Source organism: Micropterus dolomieu, linkage group LG16, assembly GCF_021292245.1.
Source record: "Micropterus dolomieu isolate WLL.071019.BEF.003 ecotype Adirondacks linkage group LG16, ASM2129224v1, whole genome shotgun sequence".
In the NCBI taxonomy this organism is placed as follows: Eukaryota; Metazoa; Chordata; class Actinopteri; order Centrarchiformes; family Centrarchidae; genus Micropterus; species Micropterus dolomieu.
The window spans coordinates 6,308,423-6,335,523 of NC_060165.1; the positions used below are offsets into that span (position 1 = coordinate 6,308,423).

At 39.3% G+C, this 27,101-nt stretch overlaps 1 protein-coding gene across 2 annotated transcripts in view; it reads left to right on the plus strand.

Moving 5' to 3' along the window:
* Positions 1 to 1,835: 1,835 nt before the first annotated feature.
* Positions 1,836 to 27,101, plus strand: part of ano2b (anoctamin 2b) — an 80,307-nt gene continuing 55,041 nt past the window's right edge. Inside the window, exons 1-3 of one of the 2 annotated variants that reach the window (XM_046072494.1) lie at positions 1,836 to 2,305; positions 9,868 to 10,064; positions 16,964 to 17,338. In XM_046072494.1, coding sequence (XP_045928450.1) covers positions 2,269 to 2,305; positions 9,868 to 10,064; positions 16,964 to 17,338 — 609 coding nt within the window. In that variant the 5' untranslated portion in view covers positions 1,836 to 2,268. Of the gene's footprint in view, positions 2,306 to 9,867; positions 10,065 to 13,547; positions 13,726 to 16,963; positions 17,339 to 27,101 lie in introns of those variants that run through there. The other variant, XM_046072495.1, reaches the window with a different exon arrangement.

Here is a 27,101-nt window from a genome sequence, read left to right on the forward strand (position 1 = left end):
GTGTGGTCATTTACTTCATTAATTACGTACCTTAAACTGGTAGAAAATCAAGAAGCTGTCTAATATCTTGGTGTAGAAGTCAGATGGAGAAAATCAAACAAATGTCACTTTAACTTCAAGAAAATAATCTTTATGCTAAATGCTGAATGTTATTCTGCAGCACTTTTCATGAGTACATTATGTCATGTGTTCTTGGCTAGGAAGGCAAGGAAACTACAACACATTTATAACACAAACTCATTCAAAGTCCTTTCAATTAAAATTTGAGATAACAATAAAGAAAAACAGCATAAAAATGAGAGAAATGTGAAAATGAGAATGAGAAATCTTCTGGAAGTTAATTCCAGATCAGCAGCTTCAGCATGTTTGGATTTAAAGGTACCCTGTGGAGTTACATTTTACAAGTAACACTGAAAATATTTTTTAAAGAAAAAATTTTTAAATAAAGAAATGAGGGAAAACACACATTATCAGGGATTTCTCCCGCTCTGAAACCCTGTGTGGGGTCCGCCTTATGTTCCCTAAGCCCTATCTTCCCTAAGCCCTATGTTCCCTCTTTGGAAACCGCCATATTTCCTCTCAACCATAAAATTCCTCAGCATTATGTTCACTCAAAAAAAATAAATAAATAATAAAATTTGTAAAAGACCCTGTGTTCTCTAAACTCTATGTTCCCTCAAACACATTTTCAAATTTGGATGTTCAATCAAAGATATTTTGAACTTGGAAAAGACCCTACTTTTCCTCAGGCCTATGTTATCTAAATATTATGTTCCCTTACCCCTATAATCCCTCAACGCACACGCAACCCTATTGTCCCTCAGCCCTATAATCTCTCAACCCTATAATCCCTCAAATACATTTTCATATTATATATTTGGACAATACATTCCCTCAGCCATATGTTCCCTAAACCCTATGTTCCCTCAGCCCTATGCTCTCTCAGCCCTGTTATCCCTGAGCCCTATGTTCTCTCTGCCCTATAATCCCTCAACCCTATAATCCCTAAACCCTATGATCCTGCAACGCTATAGTCACTCAGCCCTATGTTCCCTCAAATACATTTTTAAATTTGGAAAAGACCATACATTCCCTCAGCCCAACTGTATGTTCCCTAAATCCTATGTTACAGTAGCCCAAAAATCCCTGAACCCTATGTTCCCTCACATATATTATCAAATTTGGAAAAGGCCCTGTGTTCCCTCATTGTTAGAAACAGCCCTACGTCCCGTCAGTCCTATAATCCCTCAGGTATCTTCGACACAGAATCCTCAAACTGAACTGACTATATTGAATCATTATTGTCACTGACAAATCAGTGATTAGATCATAAAATCCACAGACATGTTCATGAAAACTCTGTTGCAAGATAGGTGCAGAGCTATTACATTTATAAACAGTGCTTGTGTAAGGATAGTTTAGAAAAGATCTAAATGTAACAGTTTGAACCAGCAGCAGACTGAACACACAGTCACACAGTAGCAGTTTATTTAAAGCAATTATTTGACTTTTTTAGTTTCTGTTAGGAGTCTAGCGGCAGCAGCTCTCTGAGAGCTTTTTTAGAAACACATGAGAAAAGCCCTTTATAATAAGCCAACCTCCTTGAGATAAAGGCGCCGATTAGTTTTTAATCTTTTTTGGAGATGGACTGACTGAAGCTGATTCTTTGCTATAATTTTAGCTGGTGAAAGCCTGACTTTGTTATTGACTTGATGAGGCTGTTAAATGTACTGCACTGTAACCTGTCACTGAAGACCTAGTCCATATGTTATGTGCCTCATGTGAATTGTGATTATCTCTCTTTCTGGAGTAAGACACTGTATAATTTTAATTTGCACTAGGATGCCTCCTCCCTGGTAATAAGCTGTATGAAGCTGACCCTTAAGACCCCACAGGTTTGTATCTAAACCTTAACAGAAGGCACACTAATTAAAGTGTTAGAGGGCCCAATAATCTCTCCTTGTCTCTGTGTGGCTGTTAGTCCTTTTTACCCACAAGCCCGGTGTGCAGTGTATTAAGAGAGTGTACACAATAATCTGTGTTGTGGAGTTTCTGCTACTCAGCCAGCCATTTGGAGAAGAGTATTATCCCAGCAGAGCTAAGCTTCTACTGAGCTGAGGATTGCACTACTGAGTCAGAGTGTTGCTGTTGTTCCTCTCACCTGCTGCTCACAGTAAACCAGCATGGCTGACTGACTGACTGACTGACTGGGAGCTCAAAGGAAACCAGCTCTGCCACTCAGCTGGAGTCACTCAGAGTTGATGTGAAATGGCTCTCCGCAGATCCCCTTCCTCCACCTGTGCAGGTGAGTGCCACAGGAACGTATAGGAAACCCAGCAGGACACTTCTTTGTGTGGCCTGTCCTGACTGTCCCTCTTGTATCCTCACCCTACAAAAAGGACACACTAGACAGGACCACCGTAGAGTAACCTCCCTATTGTCCTTTCCCATTTGGTGTGTGTTTGTGTTGGTGTGTGTGTGTCAGCAGGCCGTGTGGGGCAGCCATCAACAGGCAGTTCTTTACGGCAGGCAGGGTATACAGTTGCATTTGAGGCTGCTGTATTTTAATTCAATTACTCATTCAGACCCCTCTGTGCTAATATAGTCCCCTTGTTGTTCTCAGCTTGTCTCCTGGAGGAACTGTTGTGCCACATTTGAACAGAATTATCAGTTTTTAAGCATGACTTTATCTCAGACATGAGCTCCTCAGCATTAAACCTCATGCAGGGCAGTAAACTGAGTTAGTTTTTTATGTGTGCTTTACTGTAAGTGAGGTGAGGAAGCTGTTAGGGTTGAATAGTTTAGCTAACATACTCTTAAACCCTGAAAAGCAAAGGCTAAATGAAGCATCCCCTGTTTTTTAGAAACCGCCCAGAGCTGAGAAGCTGACTTCAGAAGAAGCAACTTGTGGGATGTAGTCCAGTTTTATTGGGCTGCTCCAGGGAAAACATTTTGAAACTATGCAGGCAGGCGATATTGACTGCAGCAGGGAAATGATTGGACTGCTCTGGGATGTCAGGATTTACTATCGAGCCTCCTGGAGGTTTTATGTTCCAAAGTCATTATAATATCGTATCCTTGGTGCGAGATGGCCGATTGATAACCAATAATGACTTTCCAGCTGTTGCCCACACTGCCTTCCTTTGACATCTAAGCTAGGCTTCTACGTAGTTTGTTTACCCAGAAAAGCAACTGTGGAAAGTTCCATTACTGCTGTTGTATGGAAAATTGACCTGACATGGAGGGGTTTGTTCTTAAATGTCATCTACTAAAACTCTTTGGCATTTCAGATATTTAACTACTAGACATAAAATGTCTTCTACCTCAATGAAAAGGTATGCTCTTGCATGTTTCAGGTTTCCACATCAATCTTGTATAAGTTGCATGTTAGACTGTGTTTGGCTTCCAAACTAGTTGCAATGTCAAAAAATACTCTTTAAAGGCAACCTGTAGATTTTTCTTGAACCAAACAAAAGCTAGGTTTACATTCAGAGTTACTCACCAAACGCAAAGGGTGTATTTTTCAGGTCTCACAAACGTGTTGAATGCATTTCCTTAATTATAAAACATTTGCAAACCTGATTTTAAGTCCTGCCCTGTTTACATCCGTGTTTACTTGCTCTTTGTTGGTGCATTACCGCCACCTGTAGATCAGTGGAATAGTGTGAAACCGTTAGCAGGATTTTGTATTGAATCACCATGGTCAGACAAACAAAACATTATTCATTGGGAACCTTTAAGGTGAGCACAGACAAACCTGGATCTATTTTCACCTAGATGAAGGTGAAAATAGCCATCTAGTGTTGAACTCTGCACATACTTCATTCTGCACAATAAAGCTTAAACATCCAAGTAACAAAAAGTAAAATACATTTCGTTTTGAAAGGATGGCGAGGAACAAAGGTCTTGTAAATTTCAGCACAATAAAATGCTTTGGTAAAGCAACATTATGTATTGATGTATTTTTTGTGCAGTTTGGCGCCCCTACTGTTTCAGAGTGTAATTCACCGCTGTCGTAAATAAGGACAACTGTACATGTACATGTGTTTTTATGATTACATTATGATCAAAAACTAGAAAAGCAATTCCTGAAGAAATTGTGGTGTGAATGCTGTCTGCTGAAGGGCTTGCACTAAACTGATTAGCTGGCTTGAAAAAAGTTGAATAGTACAAATGTATGAAATGTGGAATGTTTCAAGGGTTTTTGAAAGGCTTTCACTAAACTGATTTGCTGTCTTGAGCAAATTTGAATAGTACATAATGTATGAAAAATGTGGAACGTTTTAAGGATTGTTGAAAAGCTGACGCTAAACTACATTATCTGGCTTTAATTTGCATGAAGCAGCTGAAGGACTATGAAAACTTGGAAACATGGGAAATGTTCTAAAGAATATGAATAAGATAAGTTGAGTAAGTTGAATAAACTTCAAATTGCACTGATAAATGTAGAACATTTTAAAGTTTGAATGTAGTTTTTAGCTGAAAGACATGAATAAGTTGAAGAAAGTCCCAAGTGTTGTGAAGATATGACCTGAAATCTTTATAAAGGGGTATGAAGACTTGGAAAAGGTTCAAATGGGGTAATTAGCATGAAGGTGACATAAGCATATTACAGTGTTGAGTGTAGAGTCACACAGATTGATGGGGGTGGGTGGGGCTGGGCTCTTCCTGGAATACAAGCCCATCTCCACTGTCTTCAGAACATTGAGGTACAGATGTGTGCAGACTGACCCCCCACAGAAGATGAGCCCAGTGAGGGTGGTGTCATCTGCACACTTCAGGAGCTTGGTTGTCTGGTGACTGGAGGTGCAGCTGTTGGTGTTCTGGGAGGAGAGCAGAGGGTAAAAAACACAGCCTTGAGGGGAACCAGTGCTGAAGGTCCTGGAGTCAGAAACATGTTTCCCAGCTTCACGTGCCGCTTGCTGTTGGACAGTGAGTCCGTGATACACCTGCAGGCATGCTCAGCTGGGAGAACTTGTCCTGCAGCAGAGCTGGAATAATGTTGTTGTTGAAGGCAGAGTCCACAAAGTAAACTTAGCTCTGCTGGAGTTTGTAGTGAAGGGCGATATTTACTTTGTTGTCTGCATTACATCATTATATCATCTCAATCAGCTATGTGCTGAGCCTGCACTCTAAGGTTTCCATGGTGATGGTAAAAGCTGTCTGACCGGCTTAAACAGCTGTTCTCATTGAGTTTTAACCTACTGTCAAAAATGTGTCTATGCGGCAGTTGGCTGGGACTGCTCTCACTTTCAAGCTGACTGTGCCAGCTGTGTAAGTCTGTTTGCTTTCAAAGTTACACCTCGGCTGCGAAAGCTGTGGGAGATACAGCGAGTTGAAGACAAATTTTTAAGAAGATTTTGAAGTGAATTCCCACTGTGTCAGTTGGTCCTCTCACCCTGGCTGCCAACATTCTGTCCCATAGACTCTCGTTATAAACTCAGAAAACAGGCTGAAAGCAACATGAAACTTGACTTGCGATGACATATAAAGGATGACTGAACTGGAAAGAGTCCAAAAGTTTGTGAACGTTTTAAAGTTGGAATGGCATTTTTACGTGAATGTATGAATTAGTGGGAGGAGGTTGAAGATCAGTGAGTTTGAAGGATTTTCTCATTGATTTGTAAACATATCTTGAATATCTTGAAAAGTATGAAGGTTATCAACATTCTGAATAATAGCAGTAATGTCCTAATTAACCCTTCGCTAAGCTGACCAGCTAGCCAGTCACAACGCAGTATAGGACTCACTGTAACTGAGGTCCGACACTTTCATGGATGCGCTCCATTGACTCTAATGCAAAAAGAGTCATTTTCTAGCTTTTTTTGGCTGTATTTTTATTTTAAGATATGGTCAAACGCTGTTCCTGGGGCGCTTGTAATAGTTACGGTCACTACCCAGAGAGGTTGATAGGAGAAGTATGATTTATTCTCTTTCCATTTCCAGAAAAATGTCGGCTGTGGATTGTTCCTAATGTGATTTTAGTTAGCTAACGCTAGCTAACTTCCTACTGAATGTAACATAATAAAGCCCTACTGTTCTGCTTTTTAATGATTGTAATAATGAAGAGAGGCCTACCCAGCTTTACAGGAACAGTGTTGATCCTTAATATCATTGTCTTTTGTCCCAATCGTTGGGGGATGCAGTGGTTCACTTGTACTGTGTGATCGGTAGGCTAGCTTCTATCTTTAATTTTTTTCATGTCCGTTTGAGTCAGTTTGACAGCCTGAGTACAACCTTCAAATGTATAATGCAACTGCAAAACTGTCTGCTTCTGTCAGAGATCGCTTTTTCCAACAAATTTCGATAATATTTCTCCAGTGGCAGCGACGACAGTGGGGTGCGGCGCTTAGCGAAGGGTCAGTTGAGATTATTATTTTAAGCTTTGAATGACGTTTCTACGTTGAAAACTGTGGAACGAGTTAGATTGCAAAAAAACGAGCGGAATAATAAAGAATTCCGAAACTGCAGAATAACATATGTTGTGAATGCTTTACAGCATTTACAGCAACTAACAAGTTGCCAACTTTGCAAACACAGTTATGTCTACTGGGGCTGCTGAGCCCAGTTATGTTGCCGGCTCACCAGACTCCCGCATGACATGGCACCGGTGCCCGCCAACAGTAGCATAATGTTGCTTGAAACTTGGGTGGCAAGCTAGAATCTAATCTAAAGATGACTCTGATAGATGCACAAGAATTCCAATGTACCTATACTGCAACGTAATGCAATAAACTTTTAAACTTTAAACTTAGCCAACAAAGCTAGACAGTGACTCTTCCAGGATATCCATACTGAGAATACGAGCTAGCTTCTTCCAAAGAACTTACATTATAAATGATATATTTTTTTGCTGCTTTTTATAGCTTGCTTGCTAAAGCATTACACCATTGTCGCCACCTCCAAATTTACATAGCACAGTTTCCAGCAATGACAGAGACTTCATTCACACTATTACAAGTCAGTGTAGCATCAAAATGATTATAAAGCTATTATTTTAAGATAAAAATACTACATAATTTTGCAATAATGTTTCAAAAATAGGTGTTGCAGATCTTGTGCATCGGTAGGTGAAATGCTGAAAATCTTTACAGCTGTAATACATTTTTACAATTTTAGTAATAGTATGAAACCAAATAAGACAGGGTTAGAAATGTATTCAGCTGCACCTTGGCAGAGGCTCCCATACAATCAGTAAGCCAGAGCTGAGACAACATGTGATAAAAGCATCAGTGCTGTGCTACTGCCCATTAGCTGTTCCCTCAAAGATGCCCTTTGTCTCTGCCATTTGAAATTACTGTGAAAATAGAGAGTGTTTATCTTACACAATCAGTTTGAGGATGTGTGAAATTCCAAAAGGTTCTCCTATAAAGCAACATTTTGAGAAAACTGAGGAAGCTTTTTTACAGTTGGGAACACGAAAGGGGATACTTCAATTTAGTGAGGGGAAAGGTGTTATCGGATATGAACAGAACAACATAAATGTGATAAAATCTCAAAAAAATAAACATTATTATATATATTTCCACAAAGATTACATAATTAAGCATTGTGACAGTTGATATCACTTCTAGAAATAGACTACCCAAAGATGCAATGAGTAATATTTCCAAATTCAGTGTATGAAATTGAGACATACCTTACTAAAACCTACTTTGGGAATCTCTATCTGGAATGAATGCATGGCAGTTTCCAATTGGGCATAATTCATTTGGTTAATCTATTTTCCACTTTTTTTTAAAATCCATATCCATATTTTGGTTTTCTGTGATGCCCTGCTTTATATTAATACCAGAGGATTTTTTCTCATTCATTCCCCCTCCTACCAGATTCTAACTGGCGACCTTCCAATTACAGGCCTGCCTCTCTAACCTCCAGGCTACTGTGCTGCTGTCAAGTGAGCTGTGAGGAACAGAAACACCACTGTTGCTATAAAATATCACTCCATAAAGCTCAATAATGCTTAAATAGAGCCATTATCAAACTATTTCCCCCTCTTGACCTGGCTGACAGATCTCATGGCCGTACAGTAAGTGTTGTACAACTCAGTGTGGATGAGAGAGAGAGAGAGATTCAGAATGAAATAGAGAGAGAGCTGTCCGTGGTACTGAAATGAGAGCGCAGCACGTGGTCTGGTGCGTTACTATGGCTACAGCTGTCTGTATCCCTAAAATAACCATACACACACACATAGTAACCTTATTGCAAAAAAACCTGCAATCTGTTGTGGTTCTTGACAACACAGTAGTCAGATTGACAAAGATGGAGAAATGTCTGTTTTGTCATCACTGCACTTTAACTCCCCTGAGGGACTGAAAAATCTGTCCTTCATACTAAACGGCTGAGCAACTGGTGTTTTTTCTTCCCAGCACAATGTACAAAAAAAACAAACAAAAGACGTTTACACCATTTACTATATTTTTTGTCTTGTGCTTTTTGTTTCCCTGAATTGTGTTCTTTGTGTTTTGAGACTAATTGTTGAAAAGTTAGCTCTATGTAGGCTTGTCCTTTGTAAAGTGCTGTGAGACAGCATCTGTGATTGACTGACACACACGTCACTTTGCACAGCGTGAAACAAAGCATCACTAGGCCACTTTGCATATTTGTGGCTCCAATAACAATGAGCAGTGACTGGAAATGTCGATCCTCAAAACCCAGAAATCATGAGCGCGCGCCATGAACCAAGAGGTCCTAGGTTTGATAAGAAAACTGCCACATCAAATCTCCATGCTTACTTGAAAAATGTGCGTGAGGAAAGTGGGTGAGTAATGGCCTCCACTTTCTTAATGACACATCTCAAGGCGCTTCTGAGCAAGGCACTTAACCCCTCAATGCAGGTCTGTGTTTATACTGGGCACCGTGCAGGTGTACAGTCTTTCCATTAATAGGGTACACACTGGGAAACAAGAACTTCTAGATTCTGAAGAAGTGTTGCTGGGCCACTGTTAGAGCAAAATACTGACATTTTGAGAAATATACTTTTTTACTTTCTTGGCGAGAGTTAGACGAAAGGATCAGTACCACTGATCGGTCTATTAAATATAAGGCTATAAAGACTGGAAACAGAAGGAAACAGCTATCCCAATGGTAACAAAATCCACCTACCAGCACATCTAAAGCTCACTATTGAACATGTTATATCTTGGATGTTTAATCTACTGTATCTCCAAGTATAAAAATTAAAGGTTGTGGTTTTACGGGGGGTTATGTGGCGCACTACTTCTTGGCTGGGAGCAGGGACTTCCACACCACACCACTTCCTTTGTTTATAGATTAACCAACCATATGGTATTAATTAGTGAGCTTTAGTGGTGCTGGTAGGTAGATATTGTTACCTTTGGACAGAGCCAGACTAGTTGTTTCCTCTTGTTACCAGTCTTTGTGCTAAGCTAAGCTAACTAGCTTAGCTTAGCACTCTTGTGTAAGTGTTAGTGAACTGACGGCTAGAAAATCTTTTCAACCAAAATTACATTTATTGTCATGCTGCTTTCCCAATCATTTGATGGTAGAAGAACCATATCAATGTTCATTTTATGACAGTTTTAAGGTGCAGAAATGTGAAGCAAGGTTGACTTTGCCTGGAATCATAAAAGAAAGCTGTGAGATGTGAAAATGCACCTTAATCAATACAGCTGAATCATCCAAGAAGCTGTAGACTCACCCTGTTCCAGTTTTCTGTGTTGTCCCCGGTGGAAAATATTTACCCAGGACCCTATAGATGTACTTCTTCACCATCTCCATGTATAAAATGTTGAATTTTAGTGATTGACATTATAATTAATTAATACATTACTGGCAAAAAAATTCCTTATAGTCATATCTCAGCATAAGTTGACAATTAGTTAATATAAAATAAATTCCTTACAGACACATGGACCAATGGTGCAGGATTTGTCCGAGTGGCCACAGCACTCAGTGAGTCTTCCTCCATCCAAAGCGATGCCCTGTACCATCTGACCAAGGACATGTCTGGGATGGGACTGGAACCCATGTCCTACAGCATCCTGGAGTCTAAACCTTGTAAAGAAGAACCAAGGGCTGAGGAATCACAAAGTTTGTTACAGGTGAGAAAGTGTAAGTGTGTGTTTTTTGGGAACCAGTTTAAAGTTAAGACCTTTTAGGTTTACACTGTTGCTATCTGCTCATACTCACAGAGAGCTACTTGTAAAATTCAGCTCACAATGTAATATTTCCTGCATGGGTAATGTATTTCATAGAATTGCATCACTTTATGAGTTAGCATAAACAGAAAAAATCTCTTCAGATATTATAATCTGTAATGATGGTGGAGGGAGCTGCTCTCCAAAATTTGTCTTTCAAGATGTTTATTTGTGTAGTCTTTCAAAATAAAAGGTGTAACTGAGATATTTGGATGGTTTAATCCAACCTGACATTGAGTAAAAAGTGTGAACATGTGAGTCTGAGGGTAATGTTAGTTTTGGGGAAAGACTTCTAATGGTAAATCCTGGGGTGTATGTGTGTGTGTATATTGTTGAGTGAGGTGTTTTGGGTAGGCTGCATGTTGATGATTTTTACTAAAATGCACACTGTAAAGAAGAAATATAATCCTGGGACAAAAGCAATGCTTCTATTACATTTTATATATAGTTGCTGCTGTGATTATGGTGTAGCGCTTAGCTCTCAATTTTGAAATATGAGTAATACATTTTAAGAAGAGACATATTTTTTATTCAGAAATATCGAAAACACTCCAGGGAAGGGGGAAGTACACATGATCGCAAACCAACTTGTGACAGAAGGTTGAAATTTGAGATGTAGGGGAGAGCAGGATGATTTGAGCCGGTGAGTCACCCCTTATTGTTTCTAGGTAACCATAGACAAAATTGGTCATGTGACCAAACTTTTTGTCCATTTTACCCACCCTGTGATGGAGAGAGGGCTGTGGAATGAGTGGCAAGCATATTTAAGTTTAGAAAACTGTTTTTTTTATCGTTCAAAGTGAGTTGTTACATTCAAAGAGTCATGATTCTTGTGTCTGAACAATTACAGACAAGTTTGAAAAGAATCTCACATGTATTAGTGATTTAGGAGGTTACAATATGAGGCTACACTGTTAGCATGGTGTTAGCTCTAAACTGCTGGATGATGCAGGTTAGTTAAAATGGCAGAGGTGAGGTAGCTAATTTGAGCCAAAAGGCCTGGCCAGTTATGATCATTATTAAAGTAGGATTTTACTGTAATTCTACATTGCATTCTTATTTTTTATCAGAGAAATTATGTGACATTTTGAATTTTAGACCAGAAACAATCATGTCCCTCTTCTATAAAAAGAAGACATAAAGGGCTACAGCTCCTCTTGTGGATTTGGACAGAGCAGTGGGAGAGGCACAGAATGGAAAGTCCATACGTCAGGTGGCAAAGGACATGAAGATTGACAGGATGACTTTAAAGTGATACACTGATATAAAACAAGAAAAGTAACATGTAAAAAGAACTGGATATAAGAGGACAAGACATGCCAATCAAGTTTTCGATGAATGGAGATAGAGCATTTACAGATTAAACAAACCTGATTTAAGATGTTAATTATTGAACTTTAGAGGTGCTGTTCAAGGTTAATGTTTCGGGAAAATATTTCATTTGAGGATTAAGACTGATATTGGAAACAGGTTATTGGTAAAGACTGGGGTCAGCGGTGCCTCAGAAGGTATCTCTGTGTATGTGTATAATAGAGTGTCTGAAGTCTAAGGCTTTCTACTAAAATGCACACTGTGAGGAAGACAGAATTATTATCCTGGGACAAAAGCAATGCTTTTAATACATTTTACACAAAGTTGCTTCTGTGATTATGGTGTAGCTATTAGAAACACACAGGACTCTATTCAAATTACATCAGTGAGCTATCAAAGCAACCAAGGCTGCTCCCTCTCTCCATGCTGCAAAAAGTATCCATCTAAATAAATTAAAATAATTTCAAAATAAGAGCAATTTCAAGAAGAGACATATTTTGTATTAAAAATTAAATGTAAAAAACACTCTCAGAAAGGGGAAGGGGAGTTCCAAGAATGGCTGCAAATCAACTTGTGAAAGAAGGGTGAAAATTGAGACGTAGGGGAGAGTAATTTGCGCCATGTGTGGAAGCTGAGTCACCCCTTGTTTCTAGGTAACCATAGACAAAATTGGTCATGTGACCACACATTTTTGAAGAGTGGAAAGCACATTTAAGTTTAAAAACAGTTTTTTGCCATTCTAAATGATTTTTGTTATGTTCAAGGAGTCATGATTCTTGTGTCTGAGCGACTACAGAAAAGTTTTTTAAAAATCTCACACGTAGACTATTAGTGATTTAGGAATTTACAATATGAGGCTATACTGTTAGCATCACGTTAGCTCTAAACTGCTGGATGATACAGGTTTGTTAAAATGGCAGGGGTGAGGTAGCCAATTTGAGCCAAAAGGCCTGGCCACTCATTTTAAAGTAGTATTTTACTATAATTCTTCATTTTAGCACTGAAATGGCTTCAACTCCTATTGTGGATTTGGACAGAGCAGTGGGAGAGGTACAGAATGGGAAGCATAAGTCAAGTGGCAAGGGACATGAAGATCAACAGGATGACTTTTAAGTGATACTGATATGAAACAACTAGGAGAAGTAAAAAGAACAGGGTATAAGAGAACAGGACATGTTAATCAAGATATAAGGTGTTAATTAATGAGCTTTGGAGGTGCTGTTCAAGATAAATGTTAGTTTCAGGAAAAGACTTGAGTTGAGGATTCCGACTGATATTAGACATAGCTTAATGATAAAGCCTGGGCTTAATTGTGCCTCAGAAGGTGTGTGTGTGTGTGTGTGTGTGTGTGTGTGTGTGTGTCAGTGAGTGAGGTGTCTGAAGTCTACTGGGTAGGCTGTTGAATAATTTTTTACTAAAATGCACACTGTGTGGAAGATAGCAAAATTATCCCAGGACAGAAGCAATGCTTCTAATACATTTTACATGTTCACAATACATTTTGTGTCACACACACTGTGATTATGGTGTAGCTATTGGGAACACACAGGTCTCTCTTCAAGTTACATCAGTGAGCAGTCTAAGCAACCAGAGCTGCTCCCTTTCTCCACACTGCAAAATGTATCCATCTAAACCTGTCATTCTCGAAATAAAAGCAATTTTCTAGTCTATAGGCCTATATGAAAAAACTCCCAGGAAGGGGTAAATCATTTCACGATTTATTCCAAATCAACTTGTAAAAGAAGGTGACATTTGACACGTAGTGTATTTCAGAAGCAGACATGACTGCTAAAATCAGTTAAAACCACGCAAAAAAGAATTTGGCAGAAATGTGATTTCTTTAATTGAAACACATATTGTGACTCACCATCAAGACTAAACAACATATTGAAGACGGACATTTTTTACAGTGTGGCACGCTCAGCGCGCCGGCGGTGCGCAGGCAGCCTTCAGATCACACAGTTGGGTAGATGGGTATCACCAGCATGAGACCAGGCTGCTGAGTCTACATGCGCAGCATCTTAAATCTGACAGAGCTTTCTTTACCAAAACAATGTGGGGCAGATGAGCCGTGGACTAACTGGAGTGACCTCGGGTGTCATTTGGGGATAATGGGGATGAAGGTGGTGATGATGAATCCGACTGTTTTTTTCTGCGGAAACCGCCAACTTTCACTCCTTCTCTCCTTCTACTTCTCTGTGGGTCTGTAAAGCGCAACAGCATGCAGGTCTCCCCGGGTGAAGACAAGATCCCCGTAAGTACATCCCCAGCCATCCGCCGCCACTCTATTGCTTTTCTTGTCTTTGCCTTGAGGTTATTTCGCTACACCTGTGACCACTCTCCGTTGACATATTTTTTGACGACCCACTGTAATAGTTTTCATAGTCAGTCTTCATTTGGCGACACTGTAACTCCGCGAGGCTGTATGCAGTTACCTCACTAGAAACCGCTGCTCAAGAAGTGATTCTGTAACTACTACCTTTGCACAGGAGACTATTTGATACCACGCTACAGTTCACAGAAGACAAGACAACATAAGATACCGTGAAGACCCTTATTAACTTTAATTATTATTATTATTATTATTAGGTAAATTGTTTACCATGTTGACATTTTATATGGTATCAGCAAACAAGGATGTTCAGTCAAGGCTTTAGGACCCTCTGGGAATGTCCCCCAGAGGTTTTTTTAAGCCTCCAGGAACAGAGCACCTGGTAACCTCCTTGAAACAAGCTATGCTAAACCAAATGGGAGTCCTCCCAGTACACTTTCCTTTATATATAAAAAAAGTTTCAACAAATTGAAGCCCTAAGGGAAAGTTTCACCTGTGAGAAGGTAGTAGCCATTGTGTGTCCTGTAGAGTCTCAGCTGGTGAAAATTCACTTAACATCCAATGGATATTATTATTTTACTTGACAGTACTTTACAGTAGACTGCTGCTATGTTTCCAAATGCAATTTACAGTGAATTGAGTTAAATTGATTATAGTATAGGTACTAAAAGTGACAAATTCTCATATTCATAACCTGAGAATGTTTTCAACATAATTAGCTTATGAAACAGTGTATGTAAAGAATGCACACCTCTGAAAACATTTATGTGATCTAATTTATTCAGTTCTGATAGAAATTGCTCTCTATCTTTAGGTAGTACTTATTTGTTCATTCTGGACATTTTTGAGGGCACTATATAGGGCACGAGTTCCACACTGAGAATTCAGACATTCAAATTAAATATCAGAAATAAACATAGTTATGGCTTGGTTATGGACACATCCCATGTAAAAAAAAAAAAATGATGAAAGGTGTAATTGTTCTACCCAACAAGGAAGCAAGGAAGATGTCAATCGAGCACAATCTGTGCACACCCACACGGCCATTACAAGAAGTCCAATCAGTCTAGATACATGAAAACACCTGTGTGGGAGGACCTATTTGTCCCAAGGGATTTAAAATATTTTAACTAATTTGGCACTGGAGCCAACAAAGCATGTGGCCATATTTCAATGTCATCCAGATACAAACTTACATTGACAGTCAGGAACGGTAAGCAGTCCCCTAAGCTGCAGTTTGTGATGTTTTTGACATTCTGAAATCAGAGTTGAAAATTTGCCCACAATTGTTAGCTATTTGGCTAGTGGGAAATTGTGAGGCATTTCAAAATTGTACATGCAAAAACAAAGCCCTTGAGAATCCTTCAACTATAACACTATAAAGATCATTGATGTTTTTGTGTCATGTGCATAAACTGGACTTAAAGTTGTGACTGTTTCAAACGTAGTCAATTACATATCTACCATGCCATAGTGTTAGGTTACAGCAGCTTGTTTGCTAGCTATATCGAACATTTTGTCCCAACATCATTAGCCGATAACCAATATCTTGCAATGTGACACCCTTAGCTTTCAAAATACAGGACTTGAACTGTTCAGTCCAACTTTGTTTAAATTTGCAGGTGTATTTAGATTTATTTGGTGGAACGGCGTCATGCCCTGACATTTTGACAAAAGCCCGTATTCTTGCTTAGAGAGCAGCTGCGCACACGCCCCTTGGATCGGGTTGTGGGTTGACAGGTTGCCGTGACAGATGGGTTGAAAATGTACATAGTATGCGGATTGTGTTTCATAGGTGATCTGGCCACGTGAGTGACGTCAGACAAACAAGCAAAACTTGATCCGTAAGTGTACTGTTTGGATGTTTTCAGCCACACATGGCAGCTGTTTAAAGCTCTAAAAATGAACCGTACACCTGCTCAGCACTAAACAGCAGAAAGACACATTTGGCGTCTTGCTGGTGAACATAGTGGGGCATTTAGCAGCTAATGAGCCAAATATTCCCCCAAGGAGTTGGTAGAGACCAATAACAGAGCTAAAAGATTGAATATTTGACTTAATGTTGCCAGTTTAATGTTGCTCTGTAACAACTGGACGTATACATGCAACTGTTTACTAACAAGTTCACCTTATTGACATTAAAGGCAATGATATGTCAATGATGCTCATGACTTGTGCCCGCTGCCCCTAAGTGGCCGGTTATTGCAGGTTTTAAGCATGTCGGAGATATTTTTCATACATGTGTAAAAAAAAATATATTCTGAAGCATACATACAGTCAACTCCACTAGTATTTATTCTGTTTTAGCAAGACCTAACCAACAGCATTTCAGACCAAAATCTGTTAAAAAAAATGTAGATGCTATTTTCTATTCTGTGGGAAACTATAGCTTTTAAAGTTTTAACAAAATAAAAATATAAGACAGCTTAGCTATATTGCATAGGTTCTTCCTACATTACCCATTATTAGCGAATTAGTCAATGGGGTTTTGGACTTATTGGCTTATAATTAGTTGTCATGCAAAAGCCCAGAAGACGTGTTGTCTTCACTGTCACTGTTCATCTGGTTTTGAGCAAGAGTATATTCATTAGAATATAGTTACAGAAAAAAGAGACGCACATTTGGCCAAAGTTATTTATAGTTGATTTATTGGTCACCACGTTTTAGAAACCTGTCCTGCTGATAAGTAAGAAACCAGCTTCTAGGAAGTTATAAAAAAAATCTCCCATCATGCCCAGAGCCTATAGAGTGTTCCCTCTCGTGCCCTCCATGTTTAGTCTCCCTCTCTACCTTCCCACTGTCTAAATAAAGAATAAAACTGCCAAAGGTGAGCTCACTGCCCACTCTGCTGCTGGAGGTTCTCACTTCAGTGTTTTTGAGAACCTGCCAAAAGCCACTTCTGCTTGTGTGTGCTGACAGTGCAGTAGATGTTTAAGTTCATTCAAACAGTTATTACATAACTCTGCTGCTTAAAGGTTTTGTGGATGCTGTCTTTTGCATTTGTCAATTTATTATTAAATTGCTTGTGATACCTTGCTGTGATTGAGCTTGATATGAGTTGACTGGTTTCCTCTTTCTCACAGCAGTTCCAATGTTTAGCGCTACTGTTTTCACAGAGTACTTACAGTATTTTGCACTCCCTTTTGATTTCTCCCTACAGGTCGTGGGTTCAGCTTCAAGCCCTCAGGGCGGCAGAGAAGGCCTTTACTTCTCTGATGGCCGACGAAAGGTTGACTATGTTTTAGTCTTCCATCAACGACGGCCCAGCTCCATACGATCTCTTGCCAGCGCCTCAGTTTCACACGACAGGTTATCCATTGTTTCCAATGGCAACTTTCCTTCAGTGGGCACAGATCCGGCAGTAGGAAGAGGAGGTGGCATAGCGGGAGGGCAGCCTGCGAGTGTCGGTGAGGTGTTCATGGAGCTTGGAGGTCCAGCAGGGAATGAGCCTGCTGACCATGAGATACATCTAATCAGACAGGAATTTGAGGCCAACTTGTTGGAGGCCGGCCTGGAGATAGAGAGAGACAGAGAGGTGAGTGTGTATGTATGGCTGCGCTAATGTTCATGTTCTCCCCTTCCTCTCTTCTCCAAGGCACTGTATTGTCACTTAAAATTGCTTATTTTTTACTTCCTATTGTTATATAATTATGTGGTATCGCAGTTGTGAGCAAGCGGAAAGCTTCCGGTCAGCAATATGATGCAAACGCGGAAGTCCCTTAAACCTGCATTCTATTGAACGGCCAGCAGGGGCGACTCTTCTGGCTGTCCGGTTCCATTAGAAATAATGGTAAAATTAACCTACTTCTCAGCTGAACCAAAATTGCAGGTGTGAAACCTCCCAGGTAGTAATGCTATAATAATAATAATATAGTGGCAAATATGCATATGTTAATTTTTTATTCATTCATTCTTGTCAAAGATACCCACTGAACTGTTTAATAAACCAATCAATGTCAAGTATAGGGAGACGCAGCCCACATAGATGATGTATAGTCCTTTAGTGCGGTCGCAGAATTGCAGTGTGAAACCAAACCAAACCGTATGTATCAAAACATGAACTTTGGTTCGGACCTTGGTGCGGACTTTCAGGTGTGAAAGTTCCCCTGTTGTGAAAGCCTGGTGTTCGCTAGACAAAATTGTCAGCCCTGTTAAAATGACAGTTAATGTGAATTACAGATGCACCTAGCTAAGCAAGCTAGCTAGCTCCACACACGGCCGTTAGCTCCACCGTCTCGTCCAAAGTCCACAAACCAACGGGTGACGTATGACGAATGATGCTTAGGGTGAAACTCTTCCTTGTTGGTGGATTCAAAGTGTTGTGGAAAACTCACAACCAGCAACCATTTAATACAAGAAACAATTTCAAATTGTCACTATCACGCTGCACCGCACATTGTTTGTCTTCCTGACAGTTTTTCAGACCAGATGTGTAAAAAAAGTTGAAATTAAAGTGCTGCTGGTCAGCCTCACTAAAATGTCCTTAAACACACATACCAGAAAAAGGTTTAAGTAGCCCTTAAAACAGCCCTTGCTGCACTGGCAATTTTTTGGCTTCAGGCAGGCCCCAACAGTCAACTAAAAGAGACTATGAACAGAATGTGTTGGATGAGAATAAAATATGCAATAAAAATAAGCAATATAAACAAACATCAGGGACACAAGCTACTAGTGGAGAGTTAAACCGGCTGTGATATATTTGCGGGCAGCATAACAAGTTGTTAACAGCGACAGATATGGCATGTTAAGAAACAATATAGACAACAGACCGCAGCAGACACGGAGCAACATTAGCATTCATTTGAAGTTGTGTGTCTTCCCATCTGATGAATGTAAGTCTAATATTCACTTTCCTTTTAGCCTTTTAGACCTTTTAGATCTCCAGCAACTCCATGTTACTCAATATTCACCTGCTAATTGCTAACTTTGGCTGGTAGTGTGTTTTTTTGCTCAGAACCGCTGTGTGTTGCTGCTGGAAACAATGCTGATGAGAGTGGTGAGAGTTAAACAAAATATTAAAGTTGCAAGCCAAAAAACAAAACAAAACAGCGAGCTGAAAGATGCTACAGTGCTCCATAGATCTGAGGGGAACTGCAGTGTCAGGTGATAATCCTCTGTGGGTTCATCCCTCTGAGAGACAATTTTCACATTATAATTATTTTTTTCCATTGTTAATTGAAAACACTGATTGGTGCAGCTTTAAGTAAACTATAGAGCATTAGTAGGTTATGGTAAAAAAATTACAAAACGACTAGCATGTTCCTTTGCTGGTGTGTTGGTAGATGAAGACTTTGAACTGTTTGTTATTTGGAAAAAAGCATTGTTCTTTAATCAAGATACAATCATGGGTCCTCTTTTTATTCACAATATCTGGAGAAATAATCAAGATTATAATTTCAGACATTTAGCAGCAGCCTGTGGTTTAATACACACAGTAAATGCTATAGTTTTAGTGATTTTTTAAAGATAAATGTTAACACAGGATCTGATGTAACTGTCTTGAGCTATTTAAGGTGAGCGCCTACATAGGAACCTGGCTCAGATGGAAGAGAAAAGAGGTGGGTGAGAGTGTGTTGTTAAGGATGTATTACGAGTATCTATTACACCAGCAGGAACCAAGTTTCATGAGGAGGTTTCCACTAAACTCTGAAATGCATCTTTTCCTTTTACGTGTTATGTACCATGTTGTTCTGCCTTCCTTAATTACCTTGCAGCTGATGGACAAAATGACAGAAACAAAGCATAAAAAAAGTGAGTAGGTCACAACCGAGAGGAGTCATTACGTTAATGCTGATTATCATTATGTTTCAGCTAGGGATGCACCGAATGTTCGGCCACCGAAATTAATCGGCCGAAAATAGCAAAAAAAGCAGTTTCCGTGCTCGGCCTCAATCAAAAGACCGAATAAATTTTACCGAACAGTGTAACAATACAGTGTGGAAGCATTTTAAAGTGTCTGAGAAAGACGCAAAAATTGCCGTTTGCAGACACTGTTCTGCTGAATTGTCTTCTAGCACATCCACTCCATCTGTGGCTGACTTCTTAGAAAAGGCAACAAACTGTCTGACCTGCTGAGTGTTTCTGTCGATCATTTCTGAGAAGGCGCTTAAGCTAGCGACTTTATCCTGTCAGTTTCTCTCTTTCCAAAGACAAGTGTTGCAACCCTAACCCTAACCCTACCTGAAGAGAGGCTGCGAAGTCTTGACGTTACACGATATGAGAACCACATACAACATTATTTTTCAAATTGGGTCGGACTTGATGAAATTAGCGCGAGGATACACATGTGACAACGTCCAGTTTTCAAAATAAGGTGTTTATACACTATGGAAATAAGATTAATTGGATTATTTTCACAGAAAGTAAAACATATTACAGGTGTACATTAAAAGTAAATGGACACATGTAATTTACTTTACCTTGGGCCTCGGACTCACCCACCATAGTCACTCCAAATCCTGTGGGAAACACTGAGTAAAAAGCACATTTTTACTATTTAATTTATGCAATGGTAAAAAATTGTTAAAGTAAATGGGAAAAAATGGGGAAAACCTCAATATTCACTATTCAGGAACGTTTTTCATTATATTCGGTTTCGGCTACAGCCAAGAATTTTCATTTGGGTGCATCCCTAGTGTCAGCTTTAGAGCAAACAAAGTGCACACACAATCATAGCCAAAGGCATGATAATATATCCACCTGTGTCATTAAGCTCATCAAAATCTTTCCAACTGTACTGTGTGTCAGTAGAATCTCATACACAGGTAGGACTGCTCAGTCAAAGCATTTAAACTAAATATTTTAATAATAATAATATCATAAATATGATATATTTTTCTGTGGCCTTACACAGTATCAAACTCTAATTTCTGTGTCACTGTGTTCACAGTGGACACAATAGCTCCATTTCATATGCAGTCATCAAATTCTGATCGTCAGATCAGTCCCAAACCCTAACAATAGGCAGTAATCTTGCTATGTGATAACAGTTGACTCAAATGACCAAAAAATTGACTTTTTTAACTTTAGCGCTACCCGCTAGTATATCATGGTGAGCACAAGGTTTAAATATCATAAATTTTAAAAATGTGTTTATTGTCACACACCTTGATACCCCTCTGCTACTTTGTGAGACCTTTTAAAGGCCTCCTGAGCCCTTTGGGCTTCTGGGGTAAGGGGTCGAGCTTTAAAGAAATAATGTAGTTTTGCCACTTGAGCAAACCTGAGCAATGGAAAAAAAATCCAGTCTGATGAGCCATTCACTTTGTTTCTTCTTCCAGAAACACACACAAAGGAAACCTTTAACCTATATTCACTGCCAACAGCGTGGATCTGTATTGATCTGATGGCAAATATAAAGACTGGTGATTGTTCTACATGGTCAAATATATATATTGAACATACTATTTTTCAGGACCAAATTAGACCATTAGAAGTGGTGGAGCTCAGAGCATTTGAACTGAACCCTGGACTGAGATATGAATATCTTCTCATTAAATATAATTACTTCCTCTCAGGTAATGGAAATACAGTTGTCTCAGTTATGAGCTTTGTTCACATTCACATTCATTGTATTGATTCTCTAAACTCTTTCATAAATTACCTATGCTTCTATATGGCCGTTTACTGGATGTGTCTCACCTTTACTGCTGTTTCCCAATCGTGATTGAGTTACTTGCAAACTAAACTTTATTTTCACGTGATGTTTCTGTTGTTTTGTGTCTGCCTGTAAATACGACTTCTGTTGATTTTGGAGTCGGAATACACACGAGGGCCTGATGGTTTGATGTGAGCTGCCAAACTTTAATTCTATTCGCTGTAGCCAACACAGCTGCTGTGCTGACCTCTTTGTATCGATTTACTAATTTAGCCTGAAATGGGTAATTTTGTTTTGACATGTACAAATCGCTTCGCTGTGATTGTGTGTTACGTAGCAACCATTACTTGTGTGTGAGTCCTGTTTTTGGGTGGTGCGTGCACTGGTGTGTGTGCGTGTGTGTGTGTGTGTGTAGTAGGTGCTTGGCAGAACACAGTCTGTGTGCTCTGTGTTCTTGAAGTGGGGCTGCAGGCTCACTGCCACTGGTATACAAATGTAAAGTTGCACTCGTTACTAAGTAAACTACTGCTGCACTTTATTATAACTTAATTATCTGCACTTTAAATGCAGGATAGCGGAACTTTTACAGTGTCATTCCAATGTACAATATTAGAGTTTGTGTGATACCAATTTTGCTAAATACACGTGACTGTGTGGATTTGTGTGTGTTGGCTGGCATCCAGTTGGCAGTGTGTGCGGTCTGCAGGCTATAGTATTAAACAGATTGTTGACAGTGAGGCCACAGAGCCTAAGCCAGGATGAGATTAGCTGACTGATTAATAGCTCCTTATCTCATCTCACTGATAGAGGGGTAGATCGATTCTTCTGATGAGAGCAGACAGTATAAAGTGAAAGACTTGCATCCCAGTACATCACTTAAATATAGTGACGGGTACAGTTTAACTGACATACATAATTAACACAATTATACGCCTTCCATCCGGGTGTAGCCAGATGTGGTAGGAGATGTTGGCAAAGAGAAGAAACATTGTCTGATAATAACTGTAGGTTTGCCTGTCACATATAGATACAAGCTAATCAGGAATGGATTTTATCACTGCAACCTGTGTGCAGTGGTAGTCTGTTTAAGTTTGACGTATAGGTCATGAACTTCATGCAGTACCATCATTAAAAAAGGAATGTATTTGTACCAGAATGATGCAGTTGAATCGAATTCTCTGATCTGAATCTGAAATAAATGAACTTGCATTAAATGTTGACCTGTTGGTTTATAGGGGCATTAATTGTTGTTTTAATAGACATTGTAGTACTTTGTGAGAGATTATGGTTAATCTAAGATTGGTTAACATGGTTTGTGGACCTGGTATTGAATGATGAACCTCAAATTTCACTTCACTCCAAATGTGCTATTTATTTTTTTGATATTTAATAGATCAGGACTCAATTTGGCTGTGTTTCTCACAGCAGGTTGAAAATGTGGCACTAAATGAATGACTCAGCGAATGAACCAACCTTTCAGTGAGGCAACACAATGACTATAGCTGTTGTTCACGTCCAGGTCAACAAAGATAATAATAATTGTATTGTACAAGCCCAGTGGTCAGTGCAGAAGCAATAAATAACTTGCTTATTTAGACAGTTTGATTGAATTTATGGCTCAGAAATAATCCAAAATGAACCCTGTAAATTGGCATATTTCTGTATTTTCTTTTGGCGAGGCTAAAGGTGCTGAAGAATTTGTTGCCATTTTTTTAGTTAAGAGTTGAACTCACTGCTGTTTGAGTGACTCTTAATGTTTCACAAAGCACATACACCGAATTAAGGTAATGAAAGGAAGGAAATATTCTAAGTTAAAAAAGACTGATTTAGGCCACACCTCACTCAGTCTCAGTAAGAGCAGGTGTTGTGATGGATGTGGCAAGACTTACTGGAGTTTGGCCCTGTCCAAAATTATTTGAATTCAGAGTCAGTACTCACTATTTAACCAGTGTTACACATTCCAGAATCAGGGCAGTATTATGAAGATATTAATTTATAATAGTTACATAGAGGTTAAGATCTCTGTGTTTTTACTGCATAATTACATGACTTAAGATAACTTAAGAAAGGTAAGAGGGAATAATGTTAAACACACTAAACTTGTTAAACCTTTTTAAGTACTTCTCCCAAATTTGTGGTAAAGTAATGTAAGTAAGTGCTAGTTGCTTTCAGCACTTTTGTTTTGGTGTAGGTGTGTCTCATGGTGTCTTTATGGAAGACAATAAATTTTGGGATTGTGCTTTGCCTTTTTCCTCTATCTCATGTCTCTGTGTGGGAAAACTTAAAGCCACCGTTGGACAAAGGTTTTGAATTCATGTGCAACTAAATTTTGCTTGTGTCCAACCTGTTTGCCTTCATATTAATTGGATGCTAGAAAAAAAAAAGGCTTGCTTTAAGGCTTGTCGAACTTGTTGACTGTGTCTGAGGATTATTGAGCTGACCTTTGATCTCTTAGGGACATCCTCTTACAGAACATGCTTAATTAAATCAGAGCAAGATGTTAATTTAAGAAGTGGAGCTGGGACGTTTGAAGAGTTCAGTCTGTGGGGGCTTGGGGAACAGAATGAGCAGGATTAACTGTTTGGTAAGACTTCCCTTTGGTAGAATGATTCCCTCCTGACAAATTACTTAAGAAGCGGCAGGACAGCATACTCCACTGTAGTACACCTGCCTGCTCAAGTCCTGCTGCACCACTGTGTTGTAGAGAAATGCAAATAATCCCCCAAAAGATCAAAATCACAATGCCAATGATAGTTAAAGGTGCGCTACCCAAGAAGTGAATAGCAGAGATAGTGTTTGAACCACATCCCAAAACACTGAAATGATCCTTTAAAGTTTCAGTGTGTAAGTATTAGTAGCATCTAGTGGTGAGGTTTGTGAATTGCAAACAGTGGCTCACGGTGCATTCATGTGCTCCTTGAACGGTTTTATTTCCCGAGTTGTGAAGTCGTTCTTCCGACTTCAGTGTGTGTTCATGTGCTGTTGAGTCGGAATGTGGAATTAACATGGACGCTATTACAAAGATGTGTTGGATTAGCATTATCAGAGCATATAAACAACACGCAGACATTAAGTTCACTTTACATGGACAGCAAACTAACCGTTACAACCATATTACAAAGTACATGTTTGCAAAATATGTATATGCAACATGTGATTTTGCACGAATCTGATTACGTTACCTACCATTTCACAGTGATGGCAAAGCCAGCATGCGAGCAAACAAACACTCGTCTTCTGAAAACAATTACTAAACGCTGATCTAATCAAGTTAACCTTCCTTAGCTAGTAAACTAGTAGCAAGGTAATGTTTGATTGCTGATGCTGAGCTAAAAATTATAACCGTCCATTATAAGGCTAATGCACATAGTCATACAGTTTCCAATTCACCTTACCCACACGTGTTTGGACTTTGCGAGGATACAGGGGTATTGTACAATTTACCCGTTCATTGCCACTCATTCACAGCAAACTATTCAGTTCCTGTAAGGCAGCACACATTACTGAAAGGCAACAGGAAAAAAAGTTTTTGAGGGTGCTTTTTAAGAGATGATTGTCTGAGCACAGCGATTGGGAGCAAGATGAAGTGTAACCACAACTGTTACACACTGTTAGTCCAAAGTACAACCATAGCTATGTTTGATGAACAGAGAGACAGAGTGGCCATCGGGCTGGGTCACTCTCCAAGCTACTGCAGAGCTTGTAATTGATGCTGAACTCTTTGATTTAATAAACATTTTATGATCAAGAACAGTGTCAAGCGGGTTTCCTCTCAACACATCATCGCAGCATTATTGTTCGGACACCACAATACCCAAGTGGAAATGTCTTTTAAATGTTATTTAAGTTATTATTTTGTGTAAAAACAAATAGCAGCAGGTTTGAGTGATTGTTGTAAGGGAAAGCAGCTTATCAACTCAAGTGGTTAGTTAAGATCTGTGCTTATTTTGTGTGATGCAACAGGTATCCTGTAGTTGTAGAATACATTGAGGTGATCCTCAGTGCAGTTTGACTTCGGCTTTCATGCTGCATTTCTCTTTCTGTCTTTGTCTTAATTTGTCTTTTTCTGTGTGATCCATTTTGTCTACCTCTTACACTGTCTTTATCTTCCTCTCATCCTCACCATACTCGCTTCTCTTGACTCTGTTTCTCTCCACTTCACTCTCTACCCAGGCATCCCATCGCCCAACTGATCACCCTCTCATACTCGATGCCCCCCTCCCCCCCATCCAAAGACGCCCCCGGCTGCGTCCTAGTTACCCCCCCTACAGAGATAAGAGCTAATTGGAAATCCCTATACTAATTAACCTTCTCCAGGCTGAAAGGTATTTATATCCTCTGCTTTTTGATGGAGCGATAGAAAGAAAGAGAAGGGAGGGGGAGGGGAAGGGCAAGAGGAGGAGGAGGGAAAAGGGGGGGCGAGAGAGCTGAGAAATTAATGTGAACAAGTGGGTGGAATATAATGGATGTTGGTAGAAGGTGGGTACAAGTAACTGAAGGAGGAGAGTGAGGTATAGATGGCAAGGTACAAGATTTAGCCTTTTAACATAATATCAAATTATCATTTCTAATTTCTTAATTTTGTGACAGTACAATAAGCACCATGAGCAAACAACACCATTGCTCAGAAGACTGTCAGCTATCAGTTTTCTGTTCTAAATTTACATTTAGAGTCACCAGGGGGTAGAGGGCCCAATAGAAAAAGAACTTTCAACATGTTTATGTTCTTCAGGGAGAGGGAGGAGGAAAGGCAATCAACAGGGGCTTATGGGAAACTAATTTGTAGAAACATTGCTCTTGCAATACCACATCTGTGAGATACAGATTAGCAGTTTGTATTTACCATGATTATGTGTGTTAGCAGCAATTATATTAAGATGTATGGTTAATTTGACATGAATATATTTTTAAAATGCTACATTTAAAAGGGGGTGGGGGTCCAGCAAGGCGCAATTTAAGAACGTGCAAGCTCTCATCCCTGGTGGATGATTTTGTAATGTGAGTGCTGTGTTTTTGCTGTTTCCCTCACAAAAATATTGAAAATAAAATATACAAAATATAGAATAGTTGCAGCTGTCATAACTTTCTAGAGTTGTAAAGACCTGTCTCAGGTATTACAAACTGTTGTGCAGTGTGCTGGCATCTTATAATCCTTCTCATAACGCTTTAATTTGTTACTCCAACTGGACTTTTTGGATCCTTTATCATTTTCTCACTGGTATCTTAAACAACCCAAAGGTTTCTCTTGAACCTCTGGCCACACCCAACATCACAGCTGCATGGTATTATAGTACCATGGTACATCATACCATATAATAGACATGATAGACTGGGCGCAGTTGCACTATAATTGAAAATACAGAGGTTTTCTTTCTCCTTAAAATAACAGCTTTTTAAATAACTTCAGGTAACAATTGTTGTAAGTTGACTTAAAAAAATAACATATTGAAAGCATATTTCTCTGATCTACATGACAAACATTAAGTTAAGTTTACCATCTTCATTACACAGATAAATATATCACTCTTACTTATTCTGCCATAACGCTAATTGGTTAGGGCAAAAATAACAACCCCTCCCAAATAGAAAACAGCTAATGAGAAAACAACATGATCATCAGGCTTACAACACCCACGCATCATTGAGTTTATTCAGTTGATTTTGAAAGTTGTTTTCCATTTCATACAGATGGTCTTCAGTG